The 16,714-nt window shown below is 42.0% G+C and overlaps 1 protein-coding gene across 6 annotated transcripts in view; it reads left to right on the top strand.

Moving 5' to 3' along the window:
• LOC110043008 (kinase D-interacting substrate of 220 kDa B-like) overlaps positions 1–16,439 on the top strand; it is a 33,922-nt gene extending 17,483 nt beyond the window's left edge. For 2 of the 6 annotated variants that reach the window (XM_020748403.2, XM_020748404.2), the window contains 13 exons: positions 275–373; positions 1,295–1,393; positions 1,898–1,996; positions 3,569–3,667; positions 5,756–5,854; positions 6,185–6,283; positions 6,556–6,733; positions 7,428–7,595; positions 8,345–10,320; positions 10,856–10,927; positions 11,470–11,672; positions 12,393–12,457; positions 13,241–16,439. In XM_020748403.2, coding sequence (XP_020604062.2) covers positions 275–373; positions 1,295–1,393; positions 1,898–1,996; positions 3,569–3,667; positions 5,756–5,854; positions 6,185–6,283; positions 6,556–6,733; positions 7,428–7,595; positions 8,345–10,320; positions 10,856–10,927; positions 11,470–11,672; positions 12,393–12,457; positions 13,241–14,595 — 4,611 coding nt within the window. In that variant the 3' untranslated portion in view covers positions 14,596–16,439. Of the gene's footprint in view, positions 1–274; positions 374–1,294; positions 1,394–1,897; positions 1,997–2,061; positions 3,668–5,406; positions 5,594–5,755; positions 5,855–6,184; positions 6,284–6,555; positions 6,734–7,427; positions 7,596–8,344; positions 10,321–10,855; positions 10,928–11,469; positions 11,673–12,392; positions 12,458–13,240 lie in introns of those variants that run through there. The other 4 variants (XM_089273101.1, XM_089273102.1, XM_020748406.2 and 1 more) reach the window with 4 other exon arrangements.
• Positions 16,440–16,714: the final 275 nt, after the last annotated feature.

Below are 16,714 nucleotides of genomic sequence, written 5' to 3'. Positions count from 1 at the left end.
ACCCACGGGCAGATCAGCCCTTAGTATGCGTGTATGTATTTATGAAAACCGGGTGAATGAAAAATGCGTTCCTTTGCACAAATTTCAGCGATTTGATGTCACGACTCCTAAAGGCGCCATAAGGAGCGCCATACGGAAGATAGGAAAGTGGAGGAAAGAGAGACTGACATTCCTTTAATTTAATATCGTCTACTTGGTGCAAAAAAAAAAAGCTTGAGCAGTGAAAAGACGATTTCCGTTCTAATAATTTTTTTCTTCAATTCTCTTATTTTAGTATGGAACTACTGCCCTTGTCTGGGCCTGCAGGAAAGGCCATTTAGGAACTTGTAAAAGTCTTCTCGAAAAACACGCCAACGTTGATACTGCAAGCAGTGTGAGTGAGACTACCGTAATACGTCTTGCGTTAGCTTGTCACGCATGTCACTTATGCTTAAAGTCTGTTAGCTTATGTGTTTGCACCTAAAACGTCCGAGCCTCTGCCACTTGTTCTTGCCAATCAGAGCGATCTTAGCCAATCAGATGTAAGCTATTTGGCTCAAGTCTGTTCTCCCCGAGCTTGCCAATTAGTGATCAGAATTTCCGGCAGGGTTTCGCCTAGCCTTCTGATTGGTTAACTACATGTAGCCCAGAATTGCTCTGCACTCCCGAATGGTTCCATGGTCAACAGCGCTCATTGTAACCAATCAAACTGCTAAAGATGGTATTATTTAATTCCGCTTTTGTAGCGATTGGGTACTCACGGCCTCAAATAAAAAAAAAATTGTATAGGTAATCGTATAAATGCACGTGCAATTAAGGATATACACAACGAGTTTTATTTGAAAATTCTCTCAAAATTGCACGAGCCATTTGAGCAAATTTTCAATTTTTACAGAGTAGTGTAAATCCTTGAATTGCTCAAGCTTTCATACGATTAGCATTTACTCATTTTATTGCATGTCTGAGAAAACTACAAGTGCGCGCGCGTTAATTTACACCGTAGTGCAAACTAAAAGGTGACCTGCCCTCAGCCAATCACAATAAAGTAATTTTCACAGTCACATGCCACCTTTTTTAGCATCGTAGTTTAAATTGAATATTGTCTATTTGGTGTTTAAAATTCAGTATTGCTGTTAGTATTTGTAGATTCAGAAGAAGAGTGTCTTGTATTGATAAAGTAAATAAGTATTGCCTAGCAAAGTATGTTTGAGAAGTCAACTTATCTTTGACATGTTCTGCACTGAGCGTTGTTTGGTTTTAAGCCTACGACAGACGCCAGAAAACGGTTCTAACAAGCTCTGGTACGTTCTTATAGCGAGGTTGGACTCCGTTGATAATGGCGGCTAAAGGTGGTTACACGGAAGTGGTGGATTGTCTGTTGGAAAGGGAACCACACATCAACGTCACAGATCAGGTATAGAGTTAAGAAAGGATATTTATTTCTTTTATCTCACCAAAAATTAGACTACAACGCAGACTTTTTTTGGGCTCGTCACGGAATCTTCCTCCGCCAAGATTGCGTGACGAGCCTAAAGAGGCTACTCAGAAACATACCGGGATGGATTTTAAAAATTCCTTTCGTCTTTTGATTGATCGCTCGTAGATTGAAAACTGGAACGCTTGTGCTAATGAGGCTAATATTGTAAACAGAGATTTTCCTAAAGAGGCGCGCTTTGTATTTTCCATCACTGATTTGACTAGCTTCGATTTACCGAAGACTGTTTGCTATCTAATTTGGGAATTTACTGGCTAATATTAAGGAAGCCTTGGGTCGCCAGAGTTCAATTTTGCAGACAGAGGAATTTTTTCCGGATTCCAGTTCTTTCCCAATTTTGGACAACCATCGATTCAGTTCGAATTAATTAGCTAATTGGTTGAATTTCATTTGAAACTAACAATTGAATTAAACTGTTAACAGGAAGGAAATTCTGCTCTGGCATGGTCTGCAAAGCATGGTCATGAAGAGATTGTACAACGGCTTCTAGCAAGAGGAGCTTACTTTAACTTGCCAGATAAGGTGTGTTGTTGTCTTAGCATTACTTCTCTTTTTCCTTGAAGTTTCTCGGTGCTAAAAGCGGTTTAGTCTAGGTCAAGACTAGAGGAGTAAACGTTTTAGCAGAAAACCTGACTGAAAAGTGATAAAACTGAAATCAAAATTCATGTTAATCCTGGTTTCTTTGAACAACCGGACACAGTGGTATAAATGTGGTGGGTGCCACAGAGCCATGTTGGAGCAGCTTGAGTAATATTGTTGGCGGTAATCAATTGTCCGCTCATTAACTGTAACTCATGACGTTTGGAACAAAAAAAAGCTGATTAGGGCAGACATTCCCTGTTCCTTTTGCCGAAATTGCGAACAATTTTCCCTAGACAGATGGAGTTAGTGATAGCCGAAACATTTTAGTCTCTCTGTGGTGTGTTGAGTTGTCTTTTCTCTTTAGCCAGTTTAGTTTAAAGTTCCTCTAGAACACTATCCGAGATTTTGTCGCCTTGGATACATCGTTGCTTAGCAACGCTTGTGCTGAAAAACGCTGGCTTTGTCTAAGGCTCTGTTAGTCTCAGACCCGAGTAGAAGCAAAGACGCTCGCCTTGTACGAAAGTTGACAAGGAAAGAGCATTGGTTATCTAACAAAACTAAAAAGAATGCTAAAAACTTGTCACCAGAGGTCACCACGAACATATTTTATGCAGCTTCTTTTTGGGAGGTCGCTGGCATTTGCAAAACAGGACTGGTTTGAAATCTGAAGTTTTTACAATTTTCTTTTATTTGATCGTTCCAAACTTCCTTTGTTCATCATTTGCATTTGGTGAATTCGTTAGCTTTTGTTTATTAATGTTGCAGCAAATATTGGACTGATTTTATCGCGTGCCAGATGTCCACCCCGTGTTTCAATTGTTCAAAAGAATCCTTGAACCGTAACGATGCCTTGAATTCACAGGTCAATGTGCCGTGATGAAATTGTGTCTGCTACAAAATTCACTTGTTCCTGTTCACGTTTACAATTTGAATTTCAAGGAATGGACAGTTTTTAAAGCGCTAAATTGAAGGAAAGGGTTTCTATCGAAAGGCAGCTGGCGAATTTTGCAAAGGTAATGGAAAGCTCGACTGATAAGAATCAGAAAAGACATTTAGTTACGTGGAGACTCAACTCTTCGCTAACAGACTTAAATGTTTTATTTCTGTAGCTTTCTGTTGACGACTTAAGTAATTTTGTGCGATTTTCCGCACGAAAATACGAAATTCTAAACTTATCTCTCGTCTTATGGTGAGTTTGTTAAAACCATTTCACGTTTCAGCCATGTTTTCACCGTAAAAATTACTTTAAACAGGTGGACCTGTCTTACAGTTAGTTTGGCGTACGTGCTGTACGTGCTCTCTCTGAAGAACAGAGAAAATGTGATCTTTTAGTTGTTCAAATTGAATTTGAATATTTCTATTTAAAGAAATGAATAATCCTTTTAACTGAATGAATGAATTGAAATTAGTGAGAGATGAAATGAACTGGAACCAGAAAACTCGAAATATATAAATTCTGCTTCTTGATAGGCTATTGTTTTAGTTATGTGCGAGTTGTTATTTCCTTTTCAGGAAGGCGAGACAGTCCTTATTTCAGCAGCTAGGGACGGCCATTTAGAAGTGGTGAGGACTTTGCTAAGCAAATATGCAGATGTAGAAGCTGCCGATGTGGTAAGTTCTCTCAGTACACGTTAAGCCATTCTGATACAAATGCTGTGGCATTTCTTCTTAAATCCTTCGCTGCATTGAAGTCGGTTTAGCCAATACAGATTATGCCGATTTTGTTGCCGGCATCTTCGCTTTCGAACAAAAGGAAAGAAACAGAACTAACATTTATTTACTGAAACATTTCATTTCAACCTCCCGGGGATTTGGAAAACATCATTGTGTGATTTCTATAGAATGTGTTTGCTTAATGTTTAACTTAGCCATAAACTTGTTTCGTGCTGTTTAATCGTCATTAAACGCTCAATTCGTGTTAAGCTGTTGCGGCTTGCTGTGACTCAGGAGCTAATGCTATTTCGTTGACGATTGTTTCATGTCGGTCGCTTTCCAATATCGCTTTCCGACGCAAAAGCCTGTAAAGGTCAGTCTGCGGTTGCCATGTATGCTTTTAAAATATTTTTGCATGTCTCAGGGGGGAGAGATAGTGTGTTCTCGTTCGTCGCTTACGGCTACAGATTTCACATCTGTCGAGGAAACAGTTGAAAGAACTTTGTGTCAATGTTTACTACATAGCTTTTGATGTTCCTTTTCGGGTTGAAATCCATTTTGAAACGATGTCCGTGAAAGAGAAAGCCAATCGAAGTTTTAACACAGGATTTAACATTTACCAGTTTGTTAAAATTTGGAGTAAGGCAGCCAGTGCTAAAGCTCCTTGAAGCTATTCCTGAAGAATTTCTAGGTTCTTGAGTCATGTCTATTCGTCTTCATTTCATGTTGAGTCGATTTTAGTCTTACCTTACAGTACGCTGGGGTGCGTGAATTATGTTGCCCGGTATATGATTCTCTCTTTGGCCAACATGGCGTCGAAACAGCAGTGGACAATGCCAACTTTACACCTCCATGATTGTAACAAATTTGATTAGAACGGATTCTCCAAGTAAAGCCAAACTCTTCAAATATTCATGTAGCCGAACAATTTCGATACTGTCTGAAGTAGAAATGTCGTGACGGCAAAAAAGAATGTTGGCATAGCGATGTTGATTTATGTCACAGTCATTCACTAGGTAATAATTAAAACTGACGTTTTGAACTCCCTTCTATTCTCCATCGAAGCTAGAAAAATACTTAAAAGCTGCGTGACTTTTAAGTTCGGAATAATTGCTTTCAGTAGGGAAAAATTGCTTATTCGTGGAAAGCTTTAGCTAACAATTAGGATCAATCTTGTGTGAGTTTGAAGGCTTCATTTATTTTTACCGTCTAATCAATCATTTGACAATAAAAGGGGCGTTCAGGGACGAGTATATTCACTTTCGTCGTCAGTAATTTTCTGTTTAGTTTTGTTTTGACATAAGCTACAGGTGGTTTGATTTTAGTAAGTTGATAAATTTTGCTGTCGGCAAACTTTCGACAACTCTGTCCGTTACTTTATCTGCCCGAACGCTCGCAAGCACGAGCATGTGTTTTGGTTAGTGGGATGTCAAGATGGCGTTTTTTATCTAAAGTATTCACATACCGCTCGCTGTGATTGTTAAGACGGCCACGAAGCGACCCCTTCCTCGCAAATCATTGGTGAGGCCTGTTATTAAAACCAAGCTTCTGTAATATCATTTCCAAACATTGACGTTGTCGCGAAATGGAAACCTATTTAGACAATGAGAGAGAGCAAGGATTTTTAATTGAAATATCTGATAATCAGGGATTGTTGTGACAGTGTTTGACTGATAGAGGGCTGAAGACATTGATAACACACCATAATACAATAGTTTGCGTGCTTGTGCTTTTTGAGCAAGCATTGATTTTGAAGTGTGAAATTCGCGTTACACGCGCAATCAGTTGTAACAGAAATCGGTCAAGACAGCTTAGAGACTTGTTAAGGGTTTAACACATTCAGCTGCCGCAGTGGAGTTGCTCTCTTCCTGCGTTTTGGGCATGGTAAATAACAATGTTGAGACTTCGCTGGCCTGCACAACGCTTTAAAACAGCCTATTTTTTGAGATATTATCTACAAACAAGTGGACGCCTTGTTCGCAATGCTTTTGTTCTCGTATAATGGTGTACACGTAAATAAATCGTCAATTATTTTTCTTATCGCAGGATAGGAAGACAGCCTTGTTTCACGCAGTGGAGAAAGGCCACGTTTTAATTGTAAAGGAACTGTTAGATGCTGGTGCCAACACAGAGACTCAAAACAAGGTATGTTTGCGTCATCCAGTGGAGGAATTCAAAATGGCGGCCTTCTGTATACGTAATACCCACTTTACTTATCTCAAAGAAATCTTCTCTTCGCGTTAACGAATGTTTCTCTATGTGGAAAATACGTTTCGCCGGATAACGTTTCTGCAAAATTGAGAAATTTTATATACTCATGTTACAATATGTTTTCGTTCCCTGCAATTAGGCTTTTTTAAAGTAACACATGTTTTTGTTTAAATAGCGGATATTGTTACATTAATTTCTAAAAATTATGCCATGTCTTCAGTATTAACCGTCGCCTACCTTTATACCTTAACGTTTTCATCGTAGGACGGAGAAACTCCTCTTATTCGAGCAACACAGAAAAAGCACACGGCCATCGTCTCTCTCCTACTTGAAAAGGGCGCCAGTGTTTCCGTTGCAGATAAGGTAAGTTGTTTTTTTTCTTACTGCTATCGATGCATGTCTTGTAGAATTTGCAGCTGAAGGAGACAGATATTTTTTAGCCCCAGCGGGCATCCTTAACAGCAAGTACTAGCCCAGCAGCAACGGCTAATAATTGGAGTGTTCAGACCAGGTGTTAACCTTTGCGACCTTCACTTTCGCAAGACAGAATTTATTTATAATAACAAAAACATTTCCTGAACGTATATCTTTTACTCGACACTTGACACTCTCGACTTGGGATTATTTCTCGCCAGCGAGGAGATACCGCGGTCCATATCGCTGTACGAGGCAGATACCGACGAATTTGCGAGCTTCTGTTGAGGAACCCCAAAGACGCCCGCCTTCTTTATCGTCCGAATAAAGCCGGAGAGACTCCGTACAACATCGATCGACAACACAAACACAGTTTACTGACTCAAATCTTCGGAACTGGTAAGACTTCAGTCGGATTAGTGGTGTAGGCAGTGAAGCAGGTAACGCAATGAAGACAATGAACTAACTTCAAGTTTAAAATAATCTGTTTTATTTCTTGTGTTGAGTCATTTAAGAAATGTACGCAGTATGTGTAAACCAAATTCTAGCAGTGTATTTCTTTCCTGAAGTGGTTCTTATGACGAAAGGAGAAAACGAAATGTAGAATTTGATTTGTGGAACTGAAAAATTCTCTCTCAGGATAATATCTTGAGGAAACAAGGAAGACTAGTCTTAGTTAACTAAAGTAAGCCCTCATTATCTCAGACGAAGATATCCTTACGATACAACTTCCGTCCGCTCCCCCACCCTCCACTTTCCTGTGCGTCATGTGGTTGCTTAGAACGTTTTACCAATGTGGTATATAAAAGAACTAAATTGAATTGAATTGTATTCAGAAGAGTTCTTGTAAGTACTTAACTTTCTGAGACGCAACACCTTTTCTTAATATAAACCGTCCCAATCCGGCCTAAACACCTTTGTTTTGATTGTAAGATAATTTGCTCAAAAATAACTTGCAACAACAATATTCTCCCTGTGGAGAAAGTTTCAGGTTCGTGTTGCTTGTTAACTCAAGGATGCAGTCAATTATTGGCCGATGTGTATGGTACTCAGTTGGGAGGATTCATATGTCGAGGTTATATGTTGTTTACAGGTTTATTTACTACTGGAAAGAAGTGTAGTGAAGAAGTAATGGGTTACGAAGTCTACACCAGTGCCCTCGCGGATGTGCTATGTGAGCCTTCGCTCACCATGCCGCTGACTGTCGGAATGTATGCGCGCTGGGGAAGTGGGAAGTCCTTTGTATTGCGAAGACTGCAAGGTATGAACTCAACCTCGGTTCACAATTCTTTACATTTAAGTGTTTTGGGGCATTTCGTCAGTTATTATCTTCGTCCCAATATTGTTGTGACATGTCAAGTCATAGTTAATAGAGGGGACTGGTTATGAAGCCCGGCAAACATCAAAGGAGCAAACAAAGATGCCAAGATTTATGTTGGAAGGTCCACGACCGCGCACAATCTTTTGTTTTGCGTTCGTACACTATGCATGAATTACGAAACCAACACGTTTCTATTGGTTAGTTCCTCAGTACGGAGTAAACAACTATTGTGTTTTGTGCGCGGTCAAGGCCAAAAAAGCGAACAAAAACATACAACAAAGAACTTTGTCGGGTTTCATAACCATTCCCCTCCATTAGCGATGGTCAAGTATACCGGTATTGGTGATTATAATAAGTCTTTGTTTTTGTTTTTCTCCCTCCTCGGTCATCTTAGTAGTTTGATTACCTCTCTCTCTAATGGGAGTGTGATAGCTAAACGCTTGGCACGCTTAACTCTTATTTCCACCAGGGTCGTTGTGTTGTGTTCTTGGGCAAAAGCCTTGTTCTCAAAGTACCTGCAAATGCTAGGTAACCTGGCCTGTAGTAGAAGAGGGGGGGGGGGGAGGGGGGAGGGGGGTGCCAATACTCCTATCTCGTTCCTTTCTGCTGCGGACACCATAAGCCAAAAAACTATTATACGGTGTTTTAACGATAAATTCGACGTTTATCATTTGATTTCTTTGTTTCAGACGAAATGCGCGAGTTTGCTCATCAAGATCTTCGCCCTATGTTTCACTTTTCTCGCTTCATATTTGTTCTTCTCCTGATCTTCTGTGCAGTGATTGGCGTCCTTCTCTCGGCGACTGTAAACCTCGTTGCAGGAGTCGCTGTCGGCGTAGGAATCTTCTTAGCGTGTTATCTTCTATTTCTGTGCGCTTATGTGGCGGACAGACGCTACAATCGTGGCGAACCATCTTGTGGAATCGGCGGATACGTAACTAAGGCAGTGGCCACTGTGAAACTCTTGTGTCAGCTTGTGTTTTGTATTCCTCCGTGCCCCAGCGCCACGAAGCCAAATTCGCTAGTTCGCTTCCTTTTCACGGACTTCAGTAAATTAACTTGCAGCGGAAGCGAAGCTGCGTCGTTGGTCGGAATGATCGAAACTCTGTGTGACGTCGTCGAGAAAGAGTTCGGATTTTTCGTGACCAGGTTGTACAGAGTATTTCGGTCGCAGCCTTCCGATTACGACGAGTCGTCGATGACAGAGGCGCGCTGGAAACGATGTTGTTGTTGCGTGCCGACGTTCACCATCTTCCTGGTGATTCTCGCGCTTGGAATGATCGGTATTGTGTTTTTTAAAGTTTACGGGGCGGGCGGTGGCTCTGTTATAACAGGCATAGAAATTGCGTCTGCCTCGATTGTCGGGGTGGCCGTACTAGTCCACCTTCCCACGTTATGCTCTATCTTGTACTCGTTGGTTTTCTCGCAGAAAAAGCGAATTTCAGTCGTAGCCACGCAGCTGGGGTTGAAGGAAGAGGGATTCATTCACGCTCTTAAACAGGAAGTAGAGCTCTTAACTGACTTGGTAAATTGTGTCGACGGATTCACAAGACATCAGACAAGAGTTGTGATCATGATTGATGGGCTGGATAATTCTGAACAGTCCAAAGTGCTGCAGCTTCTTGACTCGGTCAATCTACTTTTCACCGACCCAGAGGCGCCCTTTATAATATTGATGGCGTTGGATCCTCGAGTGATAATCCGAGCGATCGACCAAAGCTTCAGCAGTATACTGCGCGAGTCACACATCAGCGCTTCGGATTATTTGAAGAGCATCGTTCAGCTGCCGTTCTACCTTCCAGAGCCGAAGTCAAACTACACGGGCGTACTTCCTGCAGGGGTCGTCACCCTGCTAGAAGACCTGCGAGGTGAACTGCAATCTGACAACCCAGCTCTGGCCGAACGTTCGAGCGTGGCGGTGGACGATTTAGAATGGGACGGCGAAATGCTGGAATACAACGGTGACAATTGCCTTCCCCAGGCACAGAGACTGTCCCGGGACTTGCACAACTGTAACGGTGGGGTCCCGAGTCGGGTACATCCCGAGTTGGAGCTGCATCATTCGATGTTGTACGAGCCTTCTCATGAGGAGGAGCGATGTTTGGATCACCAGAAGCTCCTTGACAGAGAGCTGGAACTTGAAGAACGCCGGCGCATCTCTACCGACCTTGCGCAGGTACTAGCTGATAACGAGACTGTGAACCCGTTAGGTGTGAAGAGACTGATGAATATCGTCTCCTTGACATGTCGGCTCCTCCGAGCGCGTGGTATCGAGTACTCCTGGAAGCGGCTCGCCGCCTGGGTCAGCGTAGTGGACGGCTGGCCGTACAAGACCTCATGGCTTGTTCTTCTCATCGAAGACAGCAACACCCGTCTACTAGAAAACGTGTCGTTGAAAGATCTTTACGAAGCGACGTTGTCCGCCATGCCGGTCATTAATGAAGTGGACTGCGCGGTGGATGGAGACCCTGTGTATTTTGAAACCTTCCTGGCAAGTCACCACCCGCTTCTTAGCACGTCTGACGTGCGGCGCTTCTTGCCGTGTACCGTTCATCTTGATCCATCATTGCGCAGGCAGATGGTGGAGTGCTTACAGTCAGGAGTGGCTGTGACTGGTAATAAATCAGATACTGGAAGTGTAGGCAAAGGAAACCCTCATCTTCAGGTGAGACGTGTGCTTTGACGAACTCCTGGTGAGATAAACGTCGATTAATGGCTCATATTAGCACCATGTATCAAATAAGCGTCGCCAACATTCCCTTTTACGTTTAAGTTAAGTTACATTTAATTTAATTTGGAATCGTAAGGGAAGATTTCCTCAGCTTCCCGGTTTTTACTTTTGGGCACTTCAAATCTTTTCGTGAAATATAAGCACCTGTCTCTAATAAGCGTCGTCATTTGAGCCAACAATCTTTATTGGACGTCTCAGACTCTATATTTGCAGTCAAGAGAAATTGCAATAGGATCCTTGTTACGTGTAGGGGAGTAACTCAACAGTGCTAATTTCTCGATATCGTGAATACATTGCATCTCAGGCAGACGAACATAGAGATGATCATCAACTGCGTATACAGACATGGTCTTGATGTAGTTGGTGTAATGAAAGAAGTTACGTTGCAGCTTCAATTTCCAGGGACTGGACGAAATGACACTTATCTTAAAAACCCTTAGGCTAAAGCTTCTTTCCCTTCTGTCTCCAGGTTGGTTGCTCAGCAAGATCTGACAAGCAAGCAAGCTTACCTATGCTATCAATCGAAGATGTTTGTAAACAGGTTAGTAACTGGCACAAATCTAAGAGGAAAAATTCCAAATAATTGCTTTCAAAGTGGTAGAAATTTCCTCATACACCAGTACATCTAGGGGAGTGGAGATACTCCTCTACGCTTAAAGGAGCTTAGTCATGGTATTTCGAGTTATTTTGGCCATCTACAAAAATTACCTTTCAATTGAAGGAAACTTGAAAAAAGCACCAAAGAGATACTAATAAACCACAAGGAAACAAGGATGGTTAAGGGTAGGGAAGATTAACACGAAATTACAAGCGTCTAACCTTAAAAAGTTTGGCTAAACTTTTCAAGATGCAAAAACTTTCATGTAGCCCCTTTAAATCACGAAAACAGCGTCAAGCTCTGGTGGTGTTGGACACTTAACCTTTGTAGCCTTCCTTGTATAGTTCACGAATACTTTAGTTTAGTTGATTAGTTTATGTATTACGTTTGGTAGCACGTTCTACTGTAGATTAATCTTTCAACTGAACGCTGTTGAACCAATTGAACCAACGCGTTTAATTTTATCTGTATCGCTTGCTTCTCAGATTGCGGAGCTGGAAGGCCTGGATCAGAAACAGATATCCACTTATCAGACCGTGATAACAGGAAATAACATTAACGGCAAAGTACTGGCAACGTGCGACTTGAACGAACTAGGGCACATCATGGGCATGACGTTCGGTGATTGGCAGTTGTTCCGCGCATGGGTACTGGCGGCCAGAAATCCTACTCAGGAATGCACGGCTTGGTATGTGACTTTCTGTTAGCGTGTCATTTCCCTTTATGTTTTCGTTTATCAAGAAAAAACACGAAGTAGTTGTGTGTCATCCGAAAATACTACTTAATTTCATGGGTTTACAGGGTAGAAAAGTTCACCAGCAAAATAGCAAAGACGTGAAATCTAGGAACTGATGAAAACAGAGCTCTGATCGCGTGGAAGTCGTAACTTATGTTACAGCTGATGAGTTTCTTTATTCTCAGCACCTGTCTGCTTGACAGCGTGTTGCTTTTGTAATGAGAAATTACTGGATTTTTATCACTTCGGAATATAAAAGAATTCGTGCTAAATTTGCACCATGTGGGATCTGGCTTACTGCACGATTTGCCCTTTAAAAATAACTTAGACTTTTCAGTTGACGCAGCTTGTGTTGTGTATATTGTGGTAGACTGCGTTATTTCTTTGTCATTTGCGTCCGCGTAGGGAAAAAGAAGCATCCCTTCAGCCATTGCGTACTGGACCACTTTTGGGTTATTTGCATGCTCCCAGACTCTTACTCTTACCGGAAACAACCAGGCTTCTGCGCGCGCACCTCTCGTTTGAGTCCCACTCGTTTGTGGCCTTTGTGTATGTTGTCTTTCTCGTACGTTTCACCTTCATTTGTGTACATTCCAGTCATGTGGTTTATTTGTGGCTATTCACACGGGTCTCCCGGTGTATTCATCTGAACTCCTCAATCATTTCTTCCAGTCACTTGAATAGCAGATGCGGTAGTCCAGGAGAGATGAATTGCCAGCTTCTCAAGACATCTTCAGGTTAGAGCTATGCATGCGTGCTGTCTTAAGCTCTATTTCCAAACACACGGATGGTTAGCGGCCGGTCGGTATTTCTGAAGGCGTCCGTCTTGCCATGTGTTTGGTTTTGCTCCGATTTGGTTCTCTGTTAAGTTAAAATGGTCTTGGGTTGAAATGAAATGTCGATGATACTAGTTTGATCCCAGGTTAGGAAAACATGTATCTATGTCGTTTTAGGTGAATCGTTGTGGTATCTTGGCAAGATTTTCCGATTGTGCAATAAGGAATAGCCCTCACTTTCTCACGAAATGACGTCAGCATGACGTCATAAGCTTTTAAGACGACGACTTAAGCATTTATGATGACGTCACGTCTGTAAGACTTGACTCCACGTGCAAAATTCAAAAGTGCTATGTTATATGGCGTCTCAACTTTGTGAAAAGACTCTTAATTTCTGTGTTGAGATGACGTGAATAATATGTAAAATGACGTCACATCTTTGTAAAGAACAAGTTGGCTTTGCGTCTCTTTAAGAGACTATCTGATTGGATAAAAGACTTCCGAAACGCCTTGAAAGCGCCTCGAAAACTCCTCGGAATTCTACGACCTAATACTTAAAACGGCATTTTGTTTCAACTTCACCGGATCGGAAAAACTACGAGTGCGGCTGTTAAATCGAAGAACAGAAAAAGCTTTCTCTGTCAGCACAATAACTGCATGCTTTACTGGCCTTTCGGGGTACTATCAGGCATTGTTTGGTTCTTTTGCTATAATACTATTTGTTTTTCTCGTTTTACTTTTCAGGCGGGTGGGATCACGTCAATCCGCTGACTGCACCTGGCAGGAGCAGCGCAGATTCAGCGGAACAGGTTCCGCAAGAGTCTCCTTCGTCGAAAGCCCCGGATATAGTGTTACAGCCTCCTTCGGCGCCGGAGAGCGAGGAGGAAGACAATAACGGTGAAACTGTCGACACGGTAGAGACAGAACTCGAAAAAGAGGAGAACGTAAAGAGAATTGACGAGGCTTTTGACGACGAAGAAGAAGCAGAAGAAGTCGAGGCAACTGATGTGGGTTTGAATCTGATTAAAACTAAGAGAGATAATGTTCTTATTTCTCTTGAGGATGACATTAATCTCCCTCCTCAGCCTGAGATCCCGGCAGTGTTTAATGACGATGACGATAACGACGACGAGCTCCCTGCCCCTCCCCCATGCGGCGCTGATTTGATCACGTTTAGTGAATCAGAAGATCAGCGCGAACGCTCAGACCTTGAAAACGACATTTTCCCTGTTCAGCCGGCTGAATCGGCTACATCATTGAAGAAACCAAATACTTTAACAGCAATGGAGTGCACATGCGAAAGCCTCCAACCTTTACAGACAATTGAACCCGCTCAGGAATGCAAACCTTCCAAGAATTCGTTGTTTTTCGACACTGAAGACAGTGAAGACGTTGGTCGCCCTGTGCCTATTGTGTTAACGCTGAACAGGAATGGACCTGTCAAGTCTGCTGTAGCCGTCAAGAGAAGCAACAGCGCTTCCGGAAGTAGCACCAGCAGTTCCGGTTCGCGTGGATCGCCAATTTCGCAGTCAGCTTCCGTTGATTTCGGTCGCGAGAAATCTAGACCCAGACTCTCTCTGTCAGCGCGACAGTATTCGCTCCCAGAGCCCAGTCATCTGGCGCGACCTCACTCTTCGACGGATATCATCACTATCGAACATCCGCCAAAATTTCTTAAAAAGACTCACGAGCGCCCGCGAGTTGACTCGGATAACGAACCCGAGCCTTTTGCACTTCCTTCGGATCGGTTGATTCCGGAAACAACGAACGAGGGGAAAGACTTGAAACGACTCAGTCGTGATTCAAACGACTTCCCACCCCCTCCACCGTCCATCGAAGACAACTCAATTGATGATCAAGGGGACTCCCCTTGGGTTCCACTTATGACTCGATTTCAGGTTGAGGCCGGCGGTTCGCCCGTCTCTGAAAGTGCTGAGGAGCCGTTGTTACCACAGCGCCGTCCCAGGCCAAAAACGTCAACAGGCGCAAACGAACACAAAGTGCCAAAATTCCGCACTTACACGCCGAAACTGAAACCAACTTACGTGGAAACTAAAAATAGTCAGCAAGAGAATCTGAAAAGCGAAACTTGCGTGTGAAATATAGCTTCTATGAACTCCATCAACTCGAGAATCCTCGACGGCCTCGCTTTGGCAATAGCCTCGTTTTGCTTTCAACGTCATCGTCTTACGACAGGCAAATGAGATGTACGTTAGGCTTTTAGCTGGGATATTTTAGCAGTTAAAACGATATCAGAAACGGGTCCTCCCTGTTAATTTTAGATAGAATGAACATTGAGACATAGCGATATTGTTGTGCGGTTTACGAGTGTTGTGAAAAATTAACGAATCACGTTGAAAATGTACAACATGGTGTAATTGGACGTAGTGACAGAACGTCAATTAACGTATAGCAAACTCAAAATACAATCAGAAACAGCTTTTGTGTACTCGCGGAACGAGTTGGTTGCTGATGTGAATTGAAAGCAAGAATTGTGAATGAAATTTTTTAAGTTTACAGGAGAGCGTTGTATGAGCAGGCTTTTTGAGATAATCAAGTGCTTTTAAATCTGTTTCTTATTTTATTACTTTTACTTTGGTAAGGAGCTGACAAGAAAGTACTTTTTACCTGTAATCATATAGAGAATTTGTGTTTTTATTTTTTATTTTTTAAATTCATTATCGTTACTTTGTTGTGAAGTTTGATGGAGCTGTATCAGTCGGTACAACTTGAAATTTTTAGGCCTAACTTTTTCGGCTAATTTTTTTCCTGTCTGTTAACTATAATTCCTTCTTTAGGAAAAATATTAGTTTGTGTATTGCCTTAATTTCGAGGTATAAATTTTGCGCAAAAGGAAGTTTTCTCAATATTACATAGTCAGTGCAATACGGTAGCTCCTTTAAGCTTACTCAACGAGTTATTTCGTTCTGTGGTGGTTAACTTTTGAGGCTTTGAAGTAAATTAAGAATTCTTAAGCCCAGTTAAGGCAGTCAATCGTCAGTTGTACCAAGACTGTTACCTAACTTATACTGTGTGTAAAACAGCCTAAGTAATTGTTGCTATTAGAGCTATTTTCACTTGAGTGTCGAACATAATTGGGTTACATGACTACGCTACATGATTGGTATATAAAGAAACTCGCGCCACTTCTTCATCCAATCAGAAGTAAAACGACAACCAATCGTGAATCGCTCGCACACGTTTTCCCGCGCTTCCTGACAGCTACAGCTAATTACTTCGAGTTTTAATGAATTGGTTCATTGCATTGTCTGCGTCCTTTGTAGCCAAAAGTGATTACCGTGGTTTTGGTTTTGCGGCACTCAGTTGGAAACCGCTCAAGATGCACGGGAAAACATTTAACTGGCCAGAGCCGAGCGTGGGAAAACACTTAACAAGCTAGAGTCAAGCGCGGGAAAACACTTAACAAGCTAGAGCCAAGCGCGTGTGGGAACATATGAAAACGGTGCCAAGCGCGGGAAAATGTGTGCAAACTATTCACTGGGTTTTCGATGTGATTGGTTGAAAGAACAGCATGTTTGCTCTGATTGGTTAAGCAGGTTTCACGAACCTTTTGAACCAATCACAGTACTCGGCAAACTAAAAATCACTTTCGTCTCTCAAGTGAAAACGCTTTTAGCAAGACCTAATAGATGCCTAATTTCCTAGGATTTACCTTGTAGTTGAAATTCCACCTGGCAACGTGTTCGTAGCAACGAGGCAGGGCACTAGAATTTTGACTGTAACAGTCAAATGTGAGGGTAAATACGAGACCGCAGCTGCAAAGAACTAATTTGAATGTTTCTTTCTCTTTGAACAGTCGTGGCTGTTGCGCCAGGTGTAATTACAATCTATTTATTTGCTATCAGATCTTATGAGCTTAAAAGCTCCAGAATGTATCGATAGACATGGTTGAAATATACATTGAACATAATTATGAACGAAACTTGTGTGATTTCTCTTGTTTATTTATTTGGGTGCGTTTCTGTGGTAAAATGAAAATCCGCATTTTTGATTGCGCTTGTTTTTTAAAACAAGAAAATGGATTATGAAGCCACTGAGTCCATTATGCAAGTGGATTCAGGAGATCATATCTAAACCTGGAAATGAATAGTGAATCTGCTTGAAGTAATAACGTTAAGGCGTTAAAAACGCAGCTTCTTTTCCTCGGTTTTGTCTACCGTCCACACTAATCCGTCACGAAAATGACGCTCTTGGAAA

The sequence above is a fragment of the Orbicella faveolata genome, unplaced genomic scaffold (genome assembly GCF_042242905.1).
Source record: "Orbicella faveolata isolate gen_17 unplaced genomic scaffold, um_ofav_v1 contig_35, whole genome shotgun sequence".
Classification (NCBI taxonomy): Eukaryota; Metazoa; Cnidaria; class Anthozoa; order Scleractinia; family Merulinidae; genus Orbicella; species Orbicella faveolata.
The sequence above is the reverse complement of the archived record's forward strand: the minus strand, read 5'-3'. Positions and strand labels throughout refer to the sequence as shown.